The following is a 17382-nucleotide window of genomic DNA, read 5'->3' on the forward strand; positions in this document are numbered from 1 at the left end:
AATTTTCATATTTTCTTAAGCGTTCGGTATTAGTGTTGAACACACCCGCTTGGTGCGCTGCTGTTTTGTTTACTTTATTTCATGTCATGCAACGAAATGTTTATTTGTTATTCAAGAAGTTTTAATACCGAAAATGAATTCGTTTTTTTTATTTTCATATTACAAGTTATTATTAAAAACCACCGGTTTTTATAATTTTCTAAAATTTGTCGTGCTTTTCTAAATTCTATAACTCAATAAATTCGATACGTGGACAATTTTAAAAAATAAAACAGAACATTGCTGGCACCATCAGCTATAAGTTTACAATTCTTTTTTATTGTATTGCACAAAATTTATGAATTATGGACAAAAACAAACATTTGTCCACAATTACCCCGCTCTCCCCTTTTTTACTTTTCTATCAAACTTTCAATCATTTACTTATTTACAAAACAAGTAACTGAAAAATTTCCGTTTGTTCCATCAGAAAAACAGTAAAGTGACAGCCACTATACATATAAACGTACCCAATACTTGATGAGTTTGCAATTTCAAGCCAAATTTGGTCCCCTGTGATCAAATCCAGAGTGGATTGCAAGGAATAATTTTCAAATTGTGTTGATAGATTTGACTCGTCCGTATAGCTTGACCCAATAATAACCCCATTCTTAAACATATACAATATAAAATCTTTAGGTCTTGGGGTTGTTGGATCAGGGGAATTTGGACTTCCAACTATTTGCACAATTCCTGATAAAGAAAAAAAATATTTCCCGTTGACGGGTGCGGTAAATATTCCCGTGGTTTCATTCATGCCTCCTCCGACATTCAAAAATATCTTTCGAAAGGGAATAGGGGTATCTGGTGTTGTAAAATCACCATTTAACTGACCATAGAAATAATTGGGTACGGATTTTACATCAACAAATCCAATCCATTGCTGGAAACCTTAAATTCATTAATTTAAAATCATTAGCATTCATGAAATCTTAACACGAGTAATTCGAAAACCTTCTGTTACCGGCTTCAGATGGCAACTTCGTAAAGTCACAATAAACATTCTCTACCATTGAAGATCCCATTACGGAATATATTCCACTCCAGATGTGTCCCATACTCCGCAAATCCGCACAAGAAGTTGGAATAGCCTTTAGTTCAGTTGTGGAGGATATGTTGAAAGCTGGGCCCAGAAGATGATTTTTATGCTCGAAAGTTGAAAAGAATTCTTTCCGTTTTATTTCTCCCTCTAGTCGAGTAATTTTTGCAAACAAGTCTTCAACGATTTTTTCCTTGTGAAATGCAAAAATAGGATACAGAAATGCACTCTAACTAAAAGTAGAGAAATCAAATATTCACTTACATCGTTTCCTTTTTGTGTCTCTAGACGAGATACTTTTACTGCAAGTTTCACATTTTCATTTTAGAGTACATCATTTTGAATCCCCATGAATTCCTTTTTTAAATAAACAAAATTTAACCTTTTCCGTAAATTTTTAAATCTCAAGACCGTATGGCAGAGAGTAAGAGAAGTCTTATATCTTTTTTTAACGAAAAATAATCTTACAAAATTTTCTTTCAGTTGTAGAAATTGTTTGTGCAGTTCTTCTAAGGTGACGGCGTTCGAAAAAGCGGGACAAACCAAAAGTAAAAAAGTGAAATTTATGAAAAACGCTGCTGTTGATAATCGGAACATTGTTCTAAAAGATCCGAGATTATTCTATGTTAAAATACACGACGTATTGCACTTTATAGGGATTTTTTGTTGCGTAAATGTTTGATAACCAACTCTTGAAATAATCTGACAGTTTATTATCATTCAGTCATTGCGCAGTTGTTATAACATAAAGATTTTTTTCTCTCAGCTTTTCCTCTCTTGAGCAGGATTTACTACAAAATGTTGAGTTTAGTTGATGATTGACCTTCTCATATCAGGGAATGTTTGTTGTTGCCGTCCGCCACTAGCAAACAGAAACGTATATATAATGTCTAACTGTCGCTCATGTCATGAACTTTATCTTTCACAAAATTTTTTATGTAAGCAAGTCCTGCCTATGCAAACTAAGAAAAATTCATGAAATTTTTCCAAAAAATAAATACTTCTGGAGTCGCTAAACAAGAGCTTAAGAAGCTTACTGGAAAAAAGCAACTTAAAATAACAAATAAACGGTGGAGTAGTTTCTTTTTTTGTTGTTCAACGAGTTAACTTTCTGAAATCTGCCATTTTCTCTTTTTGCTGAAAACGCTTTGTTATTGATTTTGTTTGGGTCAGTTTTCAAGTTTGAAATATAATTGCTCCTCTTCTAGCCATATGCCATGGCCGCCACATATTTCAAATAAGACCTTTATTCACCTGCCGCTTTTGTTATTTCCTTCACCTTATCTCTTGAATAGAATTTTCAAACCATGAAAGAAAAAGTACGAGATATAACCTAAAAAAATAGAAAAACATTAGCAATTTGAATGAAATATATGTTCGGAAAAAATACCATAGCTATTGATAAAGAATTCATAACTCTGTGGCTGAGAATTAATTTTTAGCAGACAACATCTCTGTTTTCAGTAGTGTCAAACAAATTTAGTTCACAAAAAATGAAATGGGAAAGTGCGTTTGCACGTGAATGCGCATATACGTTTTCGTGAATCGATTCGGAAGTAAAGAAATACCATGAAGAAACATTTAAATAGAACTCATCCGAGCTTTCCAGAATAGGCAAGCAAAGAAATTATGGGAAATGCTAAAGAAATTCGACTTCTTTAACGAAAGCAATTATTAGGTTTTTATCCGAAATTGGATGCAGCGAAAAGGATATGGTAGAAGTGACCATATCATTGCAAAATTATTTTATTGAAGTAGATTACACTGCCACATAAAATAACATTGGAACACCTACAGTATTTTTTTCTGAGAATAATTTTTACTACCTCACTTTATGCTTTTAAAAATTGAAACGTTGGAATTCCGTCGAAGTGTAGCGTTTGAATTCCGTCGAAGTCTTTCCATGACACTGAACGACATATTTAGATATTTATTTTATGTTGTCAAATTGACGTTAGCGCGTTTAGACCAGGAAAAGTTTTTTAGTTCACTTTATTTGAGTTTCAGCTTTAAACTGACCGACTGATGAGCTCGACGATAAAACAAAAAGTACCAATTACCTCAATGAAGACGAACAGCAATATGCCTCTTTTAGAAATCAAAGAGTTGGACGAAAGAATAATACGGTAAACGTCAATTTTGTGTTTGTTATAAGCATATATGCGTTTCTGTTTGATATAAAATGGAAGTTCTAAACAGCGAAAATTCCTCGACATCAACTTGTGTTCTTTTGGCTTGCTTTTAACGAGTGCAAAGTTATTTAATTTCGTTTGTTGGTTGTGTATTTAGTTTTTTATAAGCACCTTTCTCTCCCTTCAGGTCCCGTATTTTGGCTCGCGTGTGCTACTTCGGACCGTTGATGGGGAACGATATGGAGAATAATTCAGATTTTTTTCGTTCTCTTACACAACACGGGAGAAATCTTTGCGTCCTCATTTTCTGTTTTGATCAAAAAGTTTGCCAAGGAATTGAAAGTAATTTAGTGAAGTGTTTTGATCGACACCATCCTTTTTGTAATTTTATACTTGCAATCTTTCTTTAGTTTGATTGTATTGTCGAATTTCAAGCCAAAATTCATCCGGCTTCGAAATTCAAAATCGTTAAAAAACTGAAAGACGATTTCAGGATCCATTTCAATTTCAATTCTCTAGTAATTGTGATTTCCTTGAAACAAATAACACTTTTTTTTAACATCGAATATGCAAAACCAATGGACGAGTTAAAAATCATCCAAAGTTAAATCTGAAAAGATATCAGCTAAGTCTAACTCCCGATTCCGTTTGATGGATTCAGAAGTCTTTACCTTCATGCATACATCCAATCAGAATTTCATTGCCTTGTATTTGTTCAAACTATTTTCAGCTTATTCTATTACATGTGTGCGCTTCTATTTCTATTATATTTATATTCTACATATTGTTCTCTTACTTTAAGACATTAAAAACTAACTTTTTGGCTGCCTCGGTTTCTGTCCCGACAAGGTCATGCAACAAGAGTTCCGGATAAATTATATTCAGCTAGCGACGTAAGTTTTATTTTACCATCGAAGATTCCATTCTAAAAATAGCCTACCCTACAGAAAAGTAAGATTTTCAACAAAGTCATTGTACCTTTCGCTTTGGTCACTTTACTTACACTTTCATTACCCCAGGCCAAGATCATCCTTTACTGAAGTATATGCTATGCGAAATATGTACTGTGTTACTTACGTTGTGCTCAATTTGAGGAATAACATGATTTAGAAGTTTTATGAGCGTAAAATCGTGCATTTCATCAAACTTTTGTTTTAACTCTATCCAGGTAATAACCTCAAATTAACAAAAGAATTGTTTGAAGAAGAGAAACGCAGTTTAGATTTCCAAGAACAGGAAATAGCCGAGTGACATTGTCTTATCACAGTTCCTAATGTAGAGCAGAAAGAAGTAGCTTCTAATCATACTACTGAGACTGATCCGCAATCGTAATTCATCAAAGTTTATATTTTGGATAGTAGATTAAGTACCATTTCAATGTTTCAATCTTCGAATTTCTACAATGTACATAATAAATATCAATATTACCTAAATATTTCAGATAAGCATACTCAACTGTTCGAGGGCAGCAGAATCGCCAACATTACATCTTCCGCTGTAAAAGTCAATTTAAATATTGATGAATTGCATAGGAAGGAAAACGAGTAGATTGAAATCTTGGACAAAGTAGAATTTCATGAAGAAGTAGATCCCACCATTTTTATGATGATAAGTCCGAGAGATTTCCCAATATTTTTCCGTTGGCTAAACAGCATTTTGCCATTCTTGTACCTTTTTTCGTGTAGTAACCTTTCTTGTAAAGGCAATAAAACGTTTCGTTCATCTTATTAGAATCAAAAACACTTTGCTGAAAGATGTTCATCACTCCTTTTATGGTATCAGTAGAGTTGGGACCGAAGCGAATGTTGCGTTTTTGTACCACCGTGACACATGACAGCGTGGCATATCATCGTATCCCTACCAAAATCGTATGTCTTTCTATTGAAATATTAAAAGCCCATCCAACTTTTGATTAGGCCTAGTTGTACTGTGATAATAGCCTACTATATTTAAGTAAGCAAAAAGGATGGGCGTTTTCTTAAAGACGATTTGGCTTCCCCTACCTCTAGCTATTTAGGCCCGCCCAAGTAACCCTAAGGGAGCTTGTTTATCGTCTAGTGGCGATAGTTAAAATCTTGGTTTGTTCAAATATTCAATCGATACACATTCTTTCGCTATCGGATGAGAGTTTTAGACTTTCGAAATTTTATTCAACTAGGGCTCTTCGCCACGCACCACTCCAATCGCACGGCGATTCTAACGGAGTCCAGATTTTTATCTTTTTTCGTTCATGAGATAATCACGGTTTAAAATCGTAAAATATCACGAAAACCCAAATCCCCCCTCCGTCTACATCGCTTTTCGCCGTATATTCGGCCTTAAATAAAAAACTAATTAAAAGAAAATGTAGCCCGTTCATTCCTCTTTCCGAATCCAAGGGGATTTTTGAAATATTTTAAGATGTCCGAGATATCACGATTTTCGTGATACCCCCATTTCGACACATTTTTCAGGCATTTTATTCGGCTTTACCGATTGCCGTATACAGAATTAATAAATTTTACGAGGCAGCGCGAAGCGCTGCCGATGGACAATTGGGATTGTACTACATAAATTCGTTCGCCTTCTAGCGGTGATTTCAAAGCACTTAAGCCGATCCGAATGTATATAAGTTACCCACATTAATTTTTGGATAGAATTGTTGTCCCCACATCCTGCTGGGGAATCTCTCTCCTATAGTATCTAACGAAGGTTGATTCGGATGCTCAACTTGCCGTTTTCAAAATTGAGTCTGTTGGTACGCCCTTCTTAGCCGCTTTCGAAGTGGAGGCTCCTCGGGTGGAATGATCCGAGTAGATCGACGTGTCTACTCCCGCCAAATCTAAAATCTTTTTGATCCAATGACCAATCGTCGACCCTTTCACTTGACTGTACGGTTTGACCGAGCACAAAAATAGATATCCGCTCTCACCTGGATTACGTTAAAGGAAGTGTCGCTTTCCAATAATCTTCCGTCGTTGTAACCGGGCATATTTTGGCGTCTTGTAGACGGGTTATAGAACGAGAGAGAAGAGGTGCGGCTCTTTGCGACTTCCTAAGATTAAATAGACTGAACTGAAGACCACAATCTGAAAAACTTGCGACGCCGAGTCGATCGCTGCCAGTTCTGAGACTCGAAACATGGTCACCAAGGCCAAAAGCATAGCTGTCTTAAGTGATAGCTGGATCAGCGACAGTTCCTTGTTGGGCGGGGCGGATTTAAAGAAATGTATTACTAGATCCACATCCCATGTGCCCGCTCCTTTCATAAGTTTAAGAACGGTCGGATGCTTTCCTAAATCCTGCCCGTTCACCTACGGTAGAGTACCCGATAGCATGGACCGATAGACGTTTATGGTACTGTATGTTCTGAAATGAATCGGACAAAAAGGTAATTACATTAAATAGAGAGCCATGCAGGGGATGGTGACCGTTCCTATTGCACCAATCTGTCCACTGGTTCCAGGCGGCTTCTTAGCCAGTGTGTGTGGCTGGTCGGTTGCTGGCCAGTATAAGGTTGATAGCCTGGTCCTGAATTCCCTCGTTTCTGAAGCGACTCCTGATAATCTCCATGCGATTAGGCACAGAGCGTTGGTTATCAGTAGTGGGTGGGCTTCCCCGTTCGCATCCAACAGCAGGTCCTCGTGGTACGGAAGGATCCTCGGTACATCGACTGTCGTCTCCAAGAGCAACGGAAACTAGGGTTTGCTGGGCCAATCCAATACGGGCAAACTAGCGTCAACTGGGCCTGATCTTGGCGCATCTTCCGGATGCAGTGCCCTATCAGATTGAATGGTGGGAATGCATATCCCTTGATGCACTTCCAATTCAGTTAGAAGGCATCTATCATCCATGCCACTGGATCGGGGTGCCAGCAGACAAACTCCGGCAACTGGGCGTTCCACTGCAACGCAAATAGATCTATTTTCAGGTGCCACTGCTCCCAGATCTTTTGAAAAAATCAGACAATTTAGCTGCCAGTCCCCCCTGTCCTAGAACGATCTCTTGGATTCCATATCTGCCACGATATTAAGAGCACCGGGTAGATATTTTTCCTCTAGATTTATGTTTCTCACTTCGCTCCATTTGGTGATTTTTAGCGCTATTTCTAAGAGATGAGGCGATCTTGTGCCCCCGCTTTTATTGATGTGAGCTACTGCTGTCGTATTGTCAATATTAATTCTTATGGAGCAATTCCGAGAAGCGCTTGCAAAATATTGTAATGCCAAGAAAGCTGCCAATAATTCAAGTTCATTGATATGGTGCCCGGTATCTTGCTTGGACCATTTTCCCCCTGTGCTACAAAAATTGTCAGTCGCGCCCAGCCAGTCATGGATGCGTCCGAAAAAAGCACTATGTCTGGGTCTACGGTTAAGAAAGATTTCCCGGATGCCTAATCTAAATGTCGAACCCACTAGTTCAGGTCTGTCCTGGCATCCTCCGTTAGAGTTGTTTTTACCCCTAAATTTCCTCCTGCTATATTTGAATGATAAATATACAAATTCTGGATATTCCGAAGATTAGCTTGAGCAAACGGTACCGCCGCTGTGGCCCAATTGAAGCTACCCAATCACGAGGCCTCATCCCAGAGAGCCACCTCTCAGCTGGACAGAAGTCTTTTACATGCTTGCAAAACTGCCTCTTTTTCCCCTGACGTCAGAGCCAGAGTGGAGTGGACAGTGTCTACGATCAGCCCCAAATATTCTATACTTTAGGCGGGCTCGGTTTCTGATTTTTGAGCGTTTATAATAAACACTACTTCCTCTAGCGTTGATTTGACTATCTCGACATCTCTGATTAAATCGTCCCGATCCGAATTCATGATGAGGATGTCATCAAGAAAAATCACCAACCTAATTCCTTTCTTCCTCAAAAAGGCCAGTACGGGTTTTAAAAGTTTGGTAAATATTCGCGGTGTGGAAGATAACCCAAATGGTAGACAAGTGAACTGATAGATCTTCCCTTTCCATGTGAATTGCAAAAAGCGGTGGTGGAACTGGTGCATCGGCACTGTTAAATACGCATCTGTGAGGTCGATTTTTGCTAACCAATCTTTCGCTTGTATAATGCTTTTCACTGTTGGCAAGCCTTCCATTTTGAAATGATTATACACTGTAAAGTTATTAAGCGCTTTAAGGTTAATCACAGGACGAAAACCTCCGGATTTTTTGGGGATTGTAAAAATGCTACTTATAAACCCTATTTCTTGTGTTTCTTCAATCGCCCATTTCTCCAAAAGCGCGCTGATTTCGGATTCTATAATCTCTAGTTGCAAATTGCCTGTCACTTTATTGGGAGGGGGGACCTTTGCGTAGGTGTAGACATAAAATCAATTTGAAGGCCGTAAGAGACAATATTCAACACCCACGGATCCCTTGAGACCCGATGCGATGCTGAAGCAAACGAACCCAGCCTTCCCCCTACTGGGGTGGGCGTTCTATCGACTGGTGAAATAATTTTAAGAGGAGGAGAGACATACTTGTTTTGTTGTGGAAATCCAGGATTTTTGTTGCCGTGAACTTTGTCGCTGTGGTAGGGGTGAAGATGTTTCCTGTGATCATACCGTCCTCCTCTCGACTCGCGTCTATGGCGATTGGTGGATGATCTGCTGCTTCTGTTCACCGCGTTCAACTTAGCTTCGCCGTCTGCCGATCTCAGCATGGCCTTTAGGAAGTAGGGGAGACTGGAGTAAGACGGGACTTTTTCGTTTGCCCCCTATATCTCCCAAACTAATCATTTAATTTATTTTAAAAACATTTTTATGTATTCCTTATTGTAATGTACCCCCCATATTTTTTGTATAATTTAATAATGAATCATTTCCCCATAAAAGACCTTTAAAGTTTACTCAGATTTATAGGAGGAGCCTATTTTTTTGAGGTAAGTGAGGACACTGGGGTGGGTGGTGAGGGACGTCCTCCGTTTTCGCCTTAAAATCTATATATAATAAAACAACAAGCTTTTGGGGGAGGAGCCTGTGTCTGTCACGGACATTTTTGGGGGAGGAGCCTGTGTCTGTCACGGACATTTTTGGGGAGGAGCCTGTGTCTGTCATGGACATTTTGGGGGAGGAGCCTGTGTCTGTGTCAACACAGGCTCCTCCCCCAAAATGGAACATGCCCAAACATGCCCAACACCAGATGTCGTCGCCGTGATGACGCAATCTTTGATGAAGCAACAACCAGCATCACCACCAGATGTCTATAGCATCGCCGTGATGACGACATATTCAAGTACTGGGCAGATTTCCCACGATAAATTCTATTACGGGCAGATGATTAAGCTACATAAAAGCGAATAGCAAAAGGGTCTGACTTTACGCTAGACCAAAGTTCCCCGGATTTGAACGGGGCTCAGGTTACTCGTTCATTAATAAAATTGAAAAAAAATTGAAAAAGTGTTCCACTGCATAGACTCTTTGAGTTTATAAATGTTTCAATTCGATTATTGTGTTAATGAACCTTTTTTCTTATATAAACAAAAACCCTTTGAGCAGTAGGATATCCTACGTTGCCAGGTCAGGAAATCAAGCCTCTTTAAAATGCTGTACGCTGATTGGCCCGTAACTGTCCCAAAATAGTCAAAAACAGCTGTCCCGATTTCCCGGTTTAGACACTTTTTTTAAAAGTTAATACTGTCTAAACTAATTGATCTAAAAATCTTAATTTTGTTCCTAACGATCAAGAAATGATTTATCTTCATTTCCATATTAAATTTACATGCCATTAGCGTTTATTTGGTTCTATAAACATAAAATGGCGGAGACAAAAATAACTTTAAAAAAAACGTTTTTTGACAAAACTCAACCAAATTTCATACCAAAGTAGAATATACAGTCCCCTCACAAAGTTTGAAAACACGGCGAGTGTTTCCGCGCTTCTAACACGGCGGCTTACGGGCCAATGTGTCTCCCTTTTTTCGCGATAACTCACGTTTGAGTTATCGCAAAGCAAATTTAAAAAAATCTTCTTGGTGAGGAAAGAATTTTCTTTCACCATGATTTTTTTCAGATTTTAGTAAATTGAACTTTATCCCCAAAGTGCTAGACATAAAGTTTGGAAACATCGGCGCGCTCGCCATATGTTTCCAAGCTAAAGTGTATGCTAGTTAAAAAATCATAAAAAATTGAAATTAATAAATTTTTACTTGAAACTTTTACCAACGGTAGACGACATAGTCGTCTACATTTGGACAAAGTTTCAAATTTTTCTAATGAAACTCTGATTTTTCTCGATTTTTTAAAAAACAATTCCGATTAATTTTGGTGGCGCAGGGACGAAATCCTAGCCCGGGGGAAGAATAGAAGAGGGAAAACCGCCGGACCCCTTTGTTCTCCCCTATTCTCTTCCCTCTATTCTTCCCCCGGGCTAGGATTTCGTCCCTGCGCCACCAAAATTAATCGGAATTGTTTTTAAAAAAATCGAGAAAAATCAGAGTTTCATTAGAAAAATTTGAAACTTTGTCCAAATGTAGACGACTATGTCGTCTACCGTTGGTAAAAGTTTCAAGTAAAAATTTATTAATTTCAATTTTTTATGATTTTTTAACTAGCATACACTTTAGCTTGGAAACATATGGCGAGCGCGCCGATGTTTCCAAACTTTATGTCTAGCACTTTGGGGATAAAGTTCAATTTACTAAAATCTGAAAAAAATCATGATGAAAGAAAATTCTTTCCTCACCAAGAAGATTTTTTTTAATTTGCTTTGCGATAACTCAAACGTGAGTTATCGCGAAAAAAGGGAGACACATTGGCGCGTAAGCCGCCGTGTTAGAAGCGCGGAAACACTCGCCGTGTTTCCAAACTTTGTGAGGGTACTGTATGTATTGAAATAACATACTAAAATTTTTCTTAATTTTATTAATATCTACTATTTTTCCCCCTACTGTCCCTTTTGACCTGGTGTCCCGGTATACTCCAGTCTCCCCTACGTGGCTTATAATTAAGGCATGAAAACCACTCAAGATGATAAGGTTAGATTTAGTTAATTTCCATGCATTTGCATCTTTATGTTATAATAGTTGCATGGATTTATGTCGTTATTAACTTATTATGCATAGCGATATGATGCACCGTTGACATTATGCGACATTATGCATCGTTGATATTCGCGGAAATGTAAAGTATCCTAAAAAAAATCCGAACAGCGATTTTATTGCTTTAAACCACCTATCCATAGGTATTCATTTATTAATTGCGATTTTATTTAGTTTGTCTTCGTCAGCAACAAAAAAAAATGAAGTTCAATTTGTTGGTAATAGTGCTTTAAATACCTATATTTTTTTAAATTGTAGCGCCCCAAAAATAAAGATTGGCATATAAAGCCGTTGCAGAATGGAAGAAATGTCAAGACATGCTTGGTGCTTCTATAAAATCAGAGGATGATGGATTTAGTTAATGTCCATGCAAGGCCATCTATATTTTATAATAGTTGCATGGATTTATGTTGACATTATGCATAGTGATAGGATGCATCGTTGACATTATGCATCGTTGACATTCCCCCCAAATACTTCAAAAATTATGAAATAATTCACGTGGCATCGTGAAGGGCAATGGATAATAATGGTGCAACTTTCAAAAAATTAAACCTAATAGAACATTCGCAAATCCCGTGTGTGTGAAGCACGTAATCAGTAGGGAAACGGGGAAATTACCTAAAAAAATTCTCCAACTCTATTGACCTGCGCCCTAGCGGCAAGCTCAAGCATCGCCCAAGCTGTTCCTCTCAGGCTTATGGGACCGATTTCAGTCTTCACATTCGTAGTCTCTGATTGCACTAAAAAATCTATCCAGTGATCTTTCCTTGAAATGGTATATGCATATTCAACGAGCCTATATGTATAAAAAGATTGAAAGCAGGAATAAAAAGTCAAGAGCAATTTCTTGAAAGATTGTGCAAATAATATACTGTAAACTGTATGGATTACCGATATCACAGTGGGGATATAGCCTATTAGAACAACGGCCAGAGATAGAATCAATAAATGATGCTAGAGGTATCATTCCGTAAATCTCTATGGCGCACATAGAAAGTGTCGGCGGCGCTCTGTAGCAAATCGCTTTGCTCCTATCCACATGAATATTTGATTCAGAGTGGGGGCCTGTAGAAAGTTGGGACGTTTATACGGAAGCCAAGATGCGAAATAATTCATGCCGGACGGAGTAGGACACTAGGCCTATCTTCTGGAGAGATTATTACAGTTTCAATGAGGCCATCGGCGGTCTTTATGTTTACTAATTAAATACAGCTAGACTGGACGGCTGCTGGGCAGAACAACAGGGCTTTGAGGAAGAGCAAAAATATACACATCCGCAATCAGAAACAATTGCCATCTCAGACTCGTAGACTCGGAGAGAGTGTCATTTGTTCAACGTCAGCCAAAGACTCGGACGCAAAAAGCGATGGATTTCCTCATATGTTGCTGCTGCTGCCAATCCCGCCAGACGGAAGCGTGTAGAGTGTAGAGTTCAAACGCGCCACACGCTCATCGCCTTCCGAAAGACAAATTGGAGCTAAAATCAGCATTGCCATGTTGTTCTTTTTGTTAAGATTCGAGGAAAGTAATAAATAATTCGAAATTCGATAAATGTTCTAACATTTTATAGGATTCAATTTTAGAAATATGTAACGTCGATGTATAATATTTCAAATGTTTAAAAAATAATGTAAGCAATCAATTCCAAACCGTTTCCATGTGGTTACAACGGGAAGGATAGGAATAAACTCCCGGGAAACTCAACGCAATGTAAAAAGTTCGGTAAAAAGAAAATCATGGCGATAATAAAAAATAATAATAATAATAAAACTACACGTGTATAATTTTTTATTTTGGATAAAATGACTAATTTTTCCGTTCGATATACAAATGAACAAGCCATTCACGATGACTTGATCTCTGGTGATAAGACACCTCTCGACGTGCATATTCTCTTTCACAAGACCAGACTTTATGAACCGAGGAGTGTCTCTCCAAAAAGAAACGGAGCTATCCCGAGCACAGTACATTAAAGCCATTAGGATTCAGATGGCCCTCTACAGGAGCACGATCAAGAATTTTGGGCCAGCTTTACGCGACGAAAATCATATCAGAACCGGGAAAACGAGAGCTGACTCCGAGATGGACGTTCAGAATTTATTATTTGATTTGCTGGAGATTTGGTTGCAGAAGCCGGAAGACCCGGATACGGCAGCAAATGTCAAAATACTCGAAACAGCAAAAGACGGATTCAGACTTGCCGCTCCTTTTGACTGATTGGGAGGGTGTTCTTCTTTCCTGGCAACAGGTAGCCACACTAATTTCTAACGTTGAAACAGCCAAAGCCATTCATGAGTATCATATGAAACTAAAACGGAGATTACCCTTCCAGCAATTCCTTCCAGGACGAGGAATTCGGCGTTCTACTTTACAACCAAAATATTTTACAAACCTCGCAAGGATGAAGAAAGTCCCGTTAAAAAACCGAGTTCCCGGTCGGCAAACATCAAGACAAGGCTAAAGAAAAACCGTTGCTAATAAATATATAATTATTCTTTTGGTCTCAAAACGTCAGAATATTCAATAAAATTTCGAATAAAAATATCCCAACTTGAGTGTAATAGTGTAATATCCATCTTATTATTTATTCATCTTTAATCGTAATGAATATGAAATTCCCTATCAATCTGGGGGAATATGGGTCGCATTTCATCTCAGACAAAGCCACAGAGGCACCGAAACGAGTTAAAAGATGAACTCGAGGGGAAAAAAAACCCAAAAAACGGAAAAGTATAGCGTAGAGTGATGTTTAACCGTTTTAATGTCGACTTAAACATTCACAAATCAATTTAAATGTTAAAAATTACTGAACAATATTTGAAAATCAATTATGTTTACCGGAAAAATAATCATTTTGGAGTAACTGAACAATATACAGTAGATAATAATATTATCTACTAAACAATTGTTTATATTATCATAATATAAACAATTGTTTTAACGGTAGTGACTTTGCGTCACTGGCGTGGCGCAAAATTGATGAAATTTGAATCTCCTTTAGTCTTTTTTTGAAATATAATCAGGACGAATCAGGATCAGTACCAGTTCTGCTACCGATCGGCGCTGGAATATCTGGGCTCGTTCGACCACTACGCCGGATGCGACTGACGTCGGCAGGGGATACAGTGTGAGGCGGCCGGTGGCTCGTCGACACCGTCACCGCCTTGGTCGCAGGTCGAATCCCGACTTGCTGTCCCTCCGTGGCACGCCTTCACCACACCGCCACTCTCCTCGCACTGTGCCCTTCGATGATAGGATGATAGGACGAGACGAATAAGACAAACGTTTATGAGAGACGGATGGATGGATGGATGGAGTCCGTCTCGTCTCCTTCTCACAAAATAAGACACTCGAACAATCCTTGCAATGCCCCCACTCCTCCTACCCCCACTCGTATTCCTCCTCCGACCTCCTTTTTTCTATGTCACTTTGCGTCTGATGTTTGGGTTCTAGTTGAAATCCATTACCGTGTGTCGGGTTCCAGCCGTCGCCATCACAAAGAAAGTCAAAAGAAAAACAAAAACAAAAAGAGAAGAAGAAAAGTTGCGGCCCGAAATTTTTAATTAACACCTGAAAACTTAAAAAAAGAAAAAAAGAAGCGAACACAAAAGGCACAAAAAGTCAAAATGCGCGTCAATTTTTTTTTTGGGGGGGGGGGGGGGGTGACTTGTAATTAAGGAAAGAAAAAAAACTTGTTTGAAATTGAGAAACCAAATCGCAACGCAAAAAAAACCAAGAAAAGATTATTCAAATTGTGTAATGGCGCCAATAATGTACAGATCCGGGTGCGGAGACGATACGAGATTTTTTTTTCTTGTTTGTTTTTAAAAAAGGAAAAAAGACAAAGATTCCCGCAAATGCCTATTATTTTCACTGTTTCGCTTTTTATTACCATACCGGACCGAATTTTTGCGCTTCTTTACGGAGCCGTCATTTATCGAAGGCAACTCATTGGTTGACCAACATTCTGCATTCTGCCATATCATTCCCATCACGAGAAGACAAATAACTAAAACAAACAAAAAAATGGCACGCTGGAATTTTGAGATTTTATTTTATTTTTACTTTTTTTAAACTTTGTAATTTATTTATTTTGTTGTTTTGTGCGACAATTGTTGTTTTTTTAAGAAAACAGAAACACGCAAACCGGAAAGGCCTTCCTCGGGGCGATTTCCACTGTGTACTTAAGTTTTCTTTTTTTGAAAACCGTCGAGTTTCATTTGTGTTTCTGTACGATGACAACCGATTTCCGTTGGCTCATGTCTCTCAGCTTCATACTGTCAGCGCGTTCGATCCCCCACTCATTAATGATTGTATTATTCTCTTCATCGTCGTGGCCAATCAGCAATCATCCCAACCGTTTCATTATTATTTCCGTTTTCCCTCCCCCGTTTCATTTTGAGTTGCGCGTTTTCGTGTCGTTGGTTTTCGGTTTTCTTCTGGGGGGAGACGAATATTTCTGATTTTTTCGAGAAAATGTTGGTTTGTGTGTGTGTGTGCGATTGCCGCGCGCGCGCGAGTGTGTGCGTATGTATGTGTGTAAGTGTTTCTCATCATGCGTTTATGTAGCCGCTTCGCTGGAATTCGAACTGAAACTGAACTATTATGGGCAGCTTATTTCGTTTTTCCCTTTATTTTAAATGTGTGACGATTATTACAACAAGAAAGGAACGAAAAGATGATTATGCAATTTCACGTCTGCTTGTTTTGAACTTGTTCGGCGTCGATATTTCATTGCATTTCGGGGAATTTTTTTCTTCTTTTTCTTCCGGCTTTCTTGTTCCAAGTTTCAAAAATGTTGGTGAGGAGGGGAGAAAGGTGGAAGGGAAATGTTGCCAACTTAGCGACGGTTTTTCTTCTACAATTGGCTTAAGCGTAACCTAGATCGTCGCGCAGTCGTGTCTGCAGACGGCGAATGTGGTTGTAGATCTTGACGGCCGGGCCCAGCTTCAATCCCATGTTGCCGACGACGTCGTTTCTCTTCATCAGGAACAGGGACGGACCGTCGATTTCCTGCCAATTGGAAAAAAAGGAAAAAAAAGGGGGAAAAAAATGTGAGAAAAGAAATGAATGAGTCATGAATTAAGGAACATTCGTGCAAAACAATCACTTTCAATACGCTAAAAGTAATAGGCCTACGTTTTTAAGTCATCAATTACAGGTGTTTTTATCCCTACTATAAAATATACTGTAGTTCAAATTAATTAGGGATGGCTCCAAACAAGACCTATTGTGATATAGGCGAGTCTGTTTCCGTCTTGTGCTGGCTTCTTGTGGCCTGGTAGTGGGGGACTGTATTGGACTGGTAGTGGGGGAACCAAAATCTGCCCAGACTCCCAGAGCGTGGAGAGACGAGGCTAAGAGGACGACCATAAGATCTGACAGTAGAATCAGGAGTCGCGCAGCAGAACTCCAGGGAGAAGAAAACCTATAGAGGAAAATCTCCTGCAAATGAAAGCAACTTTTCTGTCAGAGTCTAAAATGAGGCAATCACCTCAAACTGAATTTACTAATCTGAAAGTTAAAGCGGAATCTAAAGATTTAAAGAAAAAAGATGATGGGAATGACTCAATATCTTCAACTAGACATTCACCAAAAGTTAGATTGACTATGACATTCTATGGGATAGAAGAAGAAAAATTATCTTGGGAAGATAATATGCGTCTTGATGCGTTTTTCTAGACGAAAATCTTCCCGCTTGTATAGCTAAAAAAACTAAGGTATTAACCTAGTATATTGCTATGTGTCCTGTAATCTTATGATTTTGAAAATTCATGTTACTATTCCTTCAGGTATCCACACAGTCTGTAAATCAACTGGAAGATGCATGATGTCTATTCAGATGAAGGTTATAGCTGCTAGCTCCAATGGAAATGAGCATTAAATCAAAAGGGAATGAACAAATAAAAGATGCCTAACTACAAATGATCGCAAATGAATTCTGGTCTGCAAATGAGTGCAGGGAATGGGGAAACTAATTGAATCGATTTACAGCCACACAAGTTTACAACTATTTTTCTTGGCAATCTTTCCATGGCACTTTTTCTTTACCTGATTTGTAAAGAAAATAAATGCCTTTTCGAAGGCATGCCTCAGATTGCTTTAGCAGTTCTTTTGTCCATGTACACATTCTTTTTGCATCCTTCTGCATCG

The 17382-nt window shown here is 38.5% G+C and overlaps 1 protein-coding gene across 2 annotated transcripts; it reads right to left on the minus strand.

Annotated features, from left to right (window-relative positions):
• Window positions 1–238: 238 nt before the first annotated feature.
• LOC124199473 (complement C1q tumor necrosis factor-related protein 3-like) lies at window positions 239–1705 on the minus strand. Of its 2 annotated transcripts, XR_006876848.1 has the most exons (4): window positions 1547–1705; window positions 1343–1435; window positions 1004–1271; window positions 242–930 (listed from the first exon to the last, which is right to left on the minus strand). XR_006876848.1 is itself a non-coding variant. In XM_046595295.1 (2 exons), the coding sequence occupies exons 1-2, from the start codon at window positions 1095–1097 to the stop codon at window positions 428–430; spliced, it is 597 nt and encodes a 198-aa protein (XP_046451251.1). In that variant the 5' UTR covers window positions 1098–1271; the 3' UTR covers window positions 239–427. The 2 variants fall into 2 exon arrangements, 1 of the variants encoding a protein (XP_046451251.1); XM_046595295.1 differs by lacking the exons at window positions 1343–1435; window positions 1547–1705 and having other exon boundaries at window positions 239–930.
• Window positions 1706–17382: the final 15677 nt, after the last annotated feature.

Source organism: Daphnia pulex, chromosome 8 (genome assembly GCF_021134715.1).
Source record: "Daphnia pulex isolate KAP4 chromosome 8, ASM2113471v1".
NCBI classification, from domain to species: domain Eukaryota; kingdom Metazoa; phylum Arthropoda; class Branchiopoda; order Diplostraca; family Daphniidae; genus Daphnia; species Daphnia pulex.

Coding starts and splice junctions, on each gene's coding strand:
- LOC124199473 (XM_046595295.1), bottom strand. CDS start 1,097: ATGGGACACATCTGGAGTGGAATATATTCCGTAATGGGATCTTCAATG. Junction 931..1,003: donor GAAGTTGCCATCTGAAGCCG/GTAACAGAAGGT, acceptor AATGAATTTAAG/GTTTCCAGCAATGGATTGGA.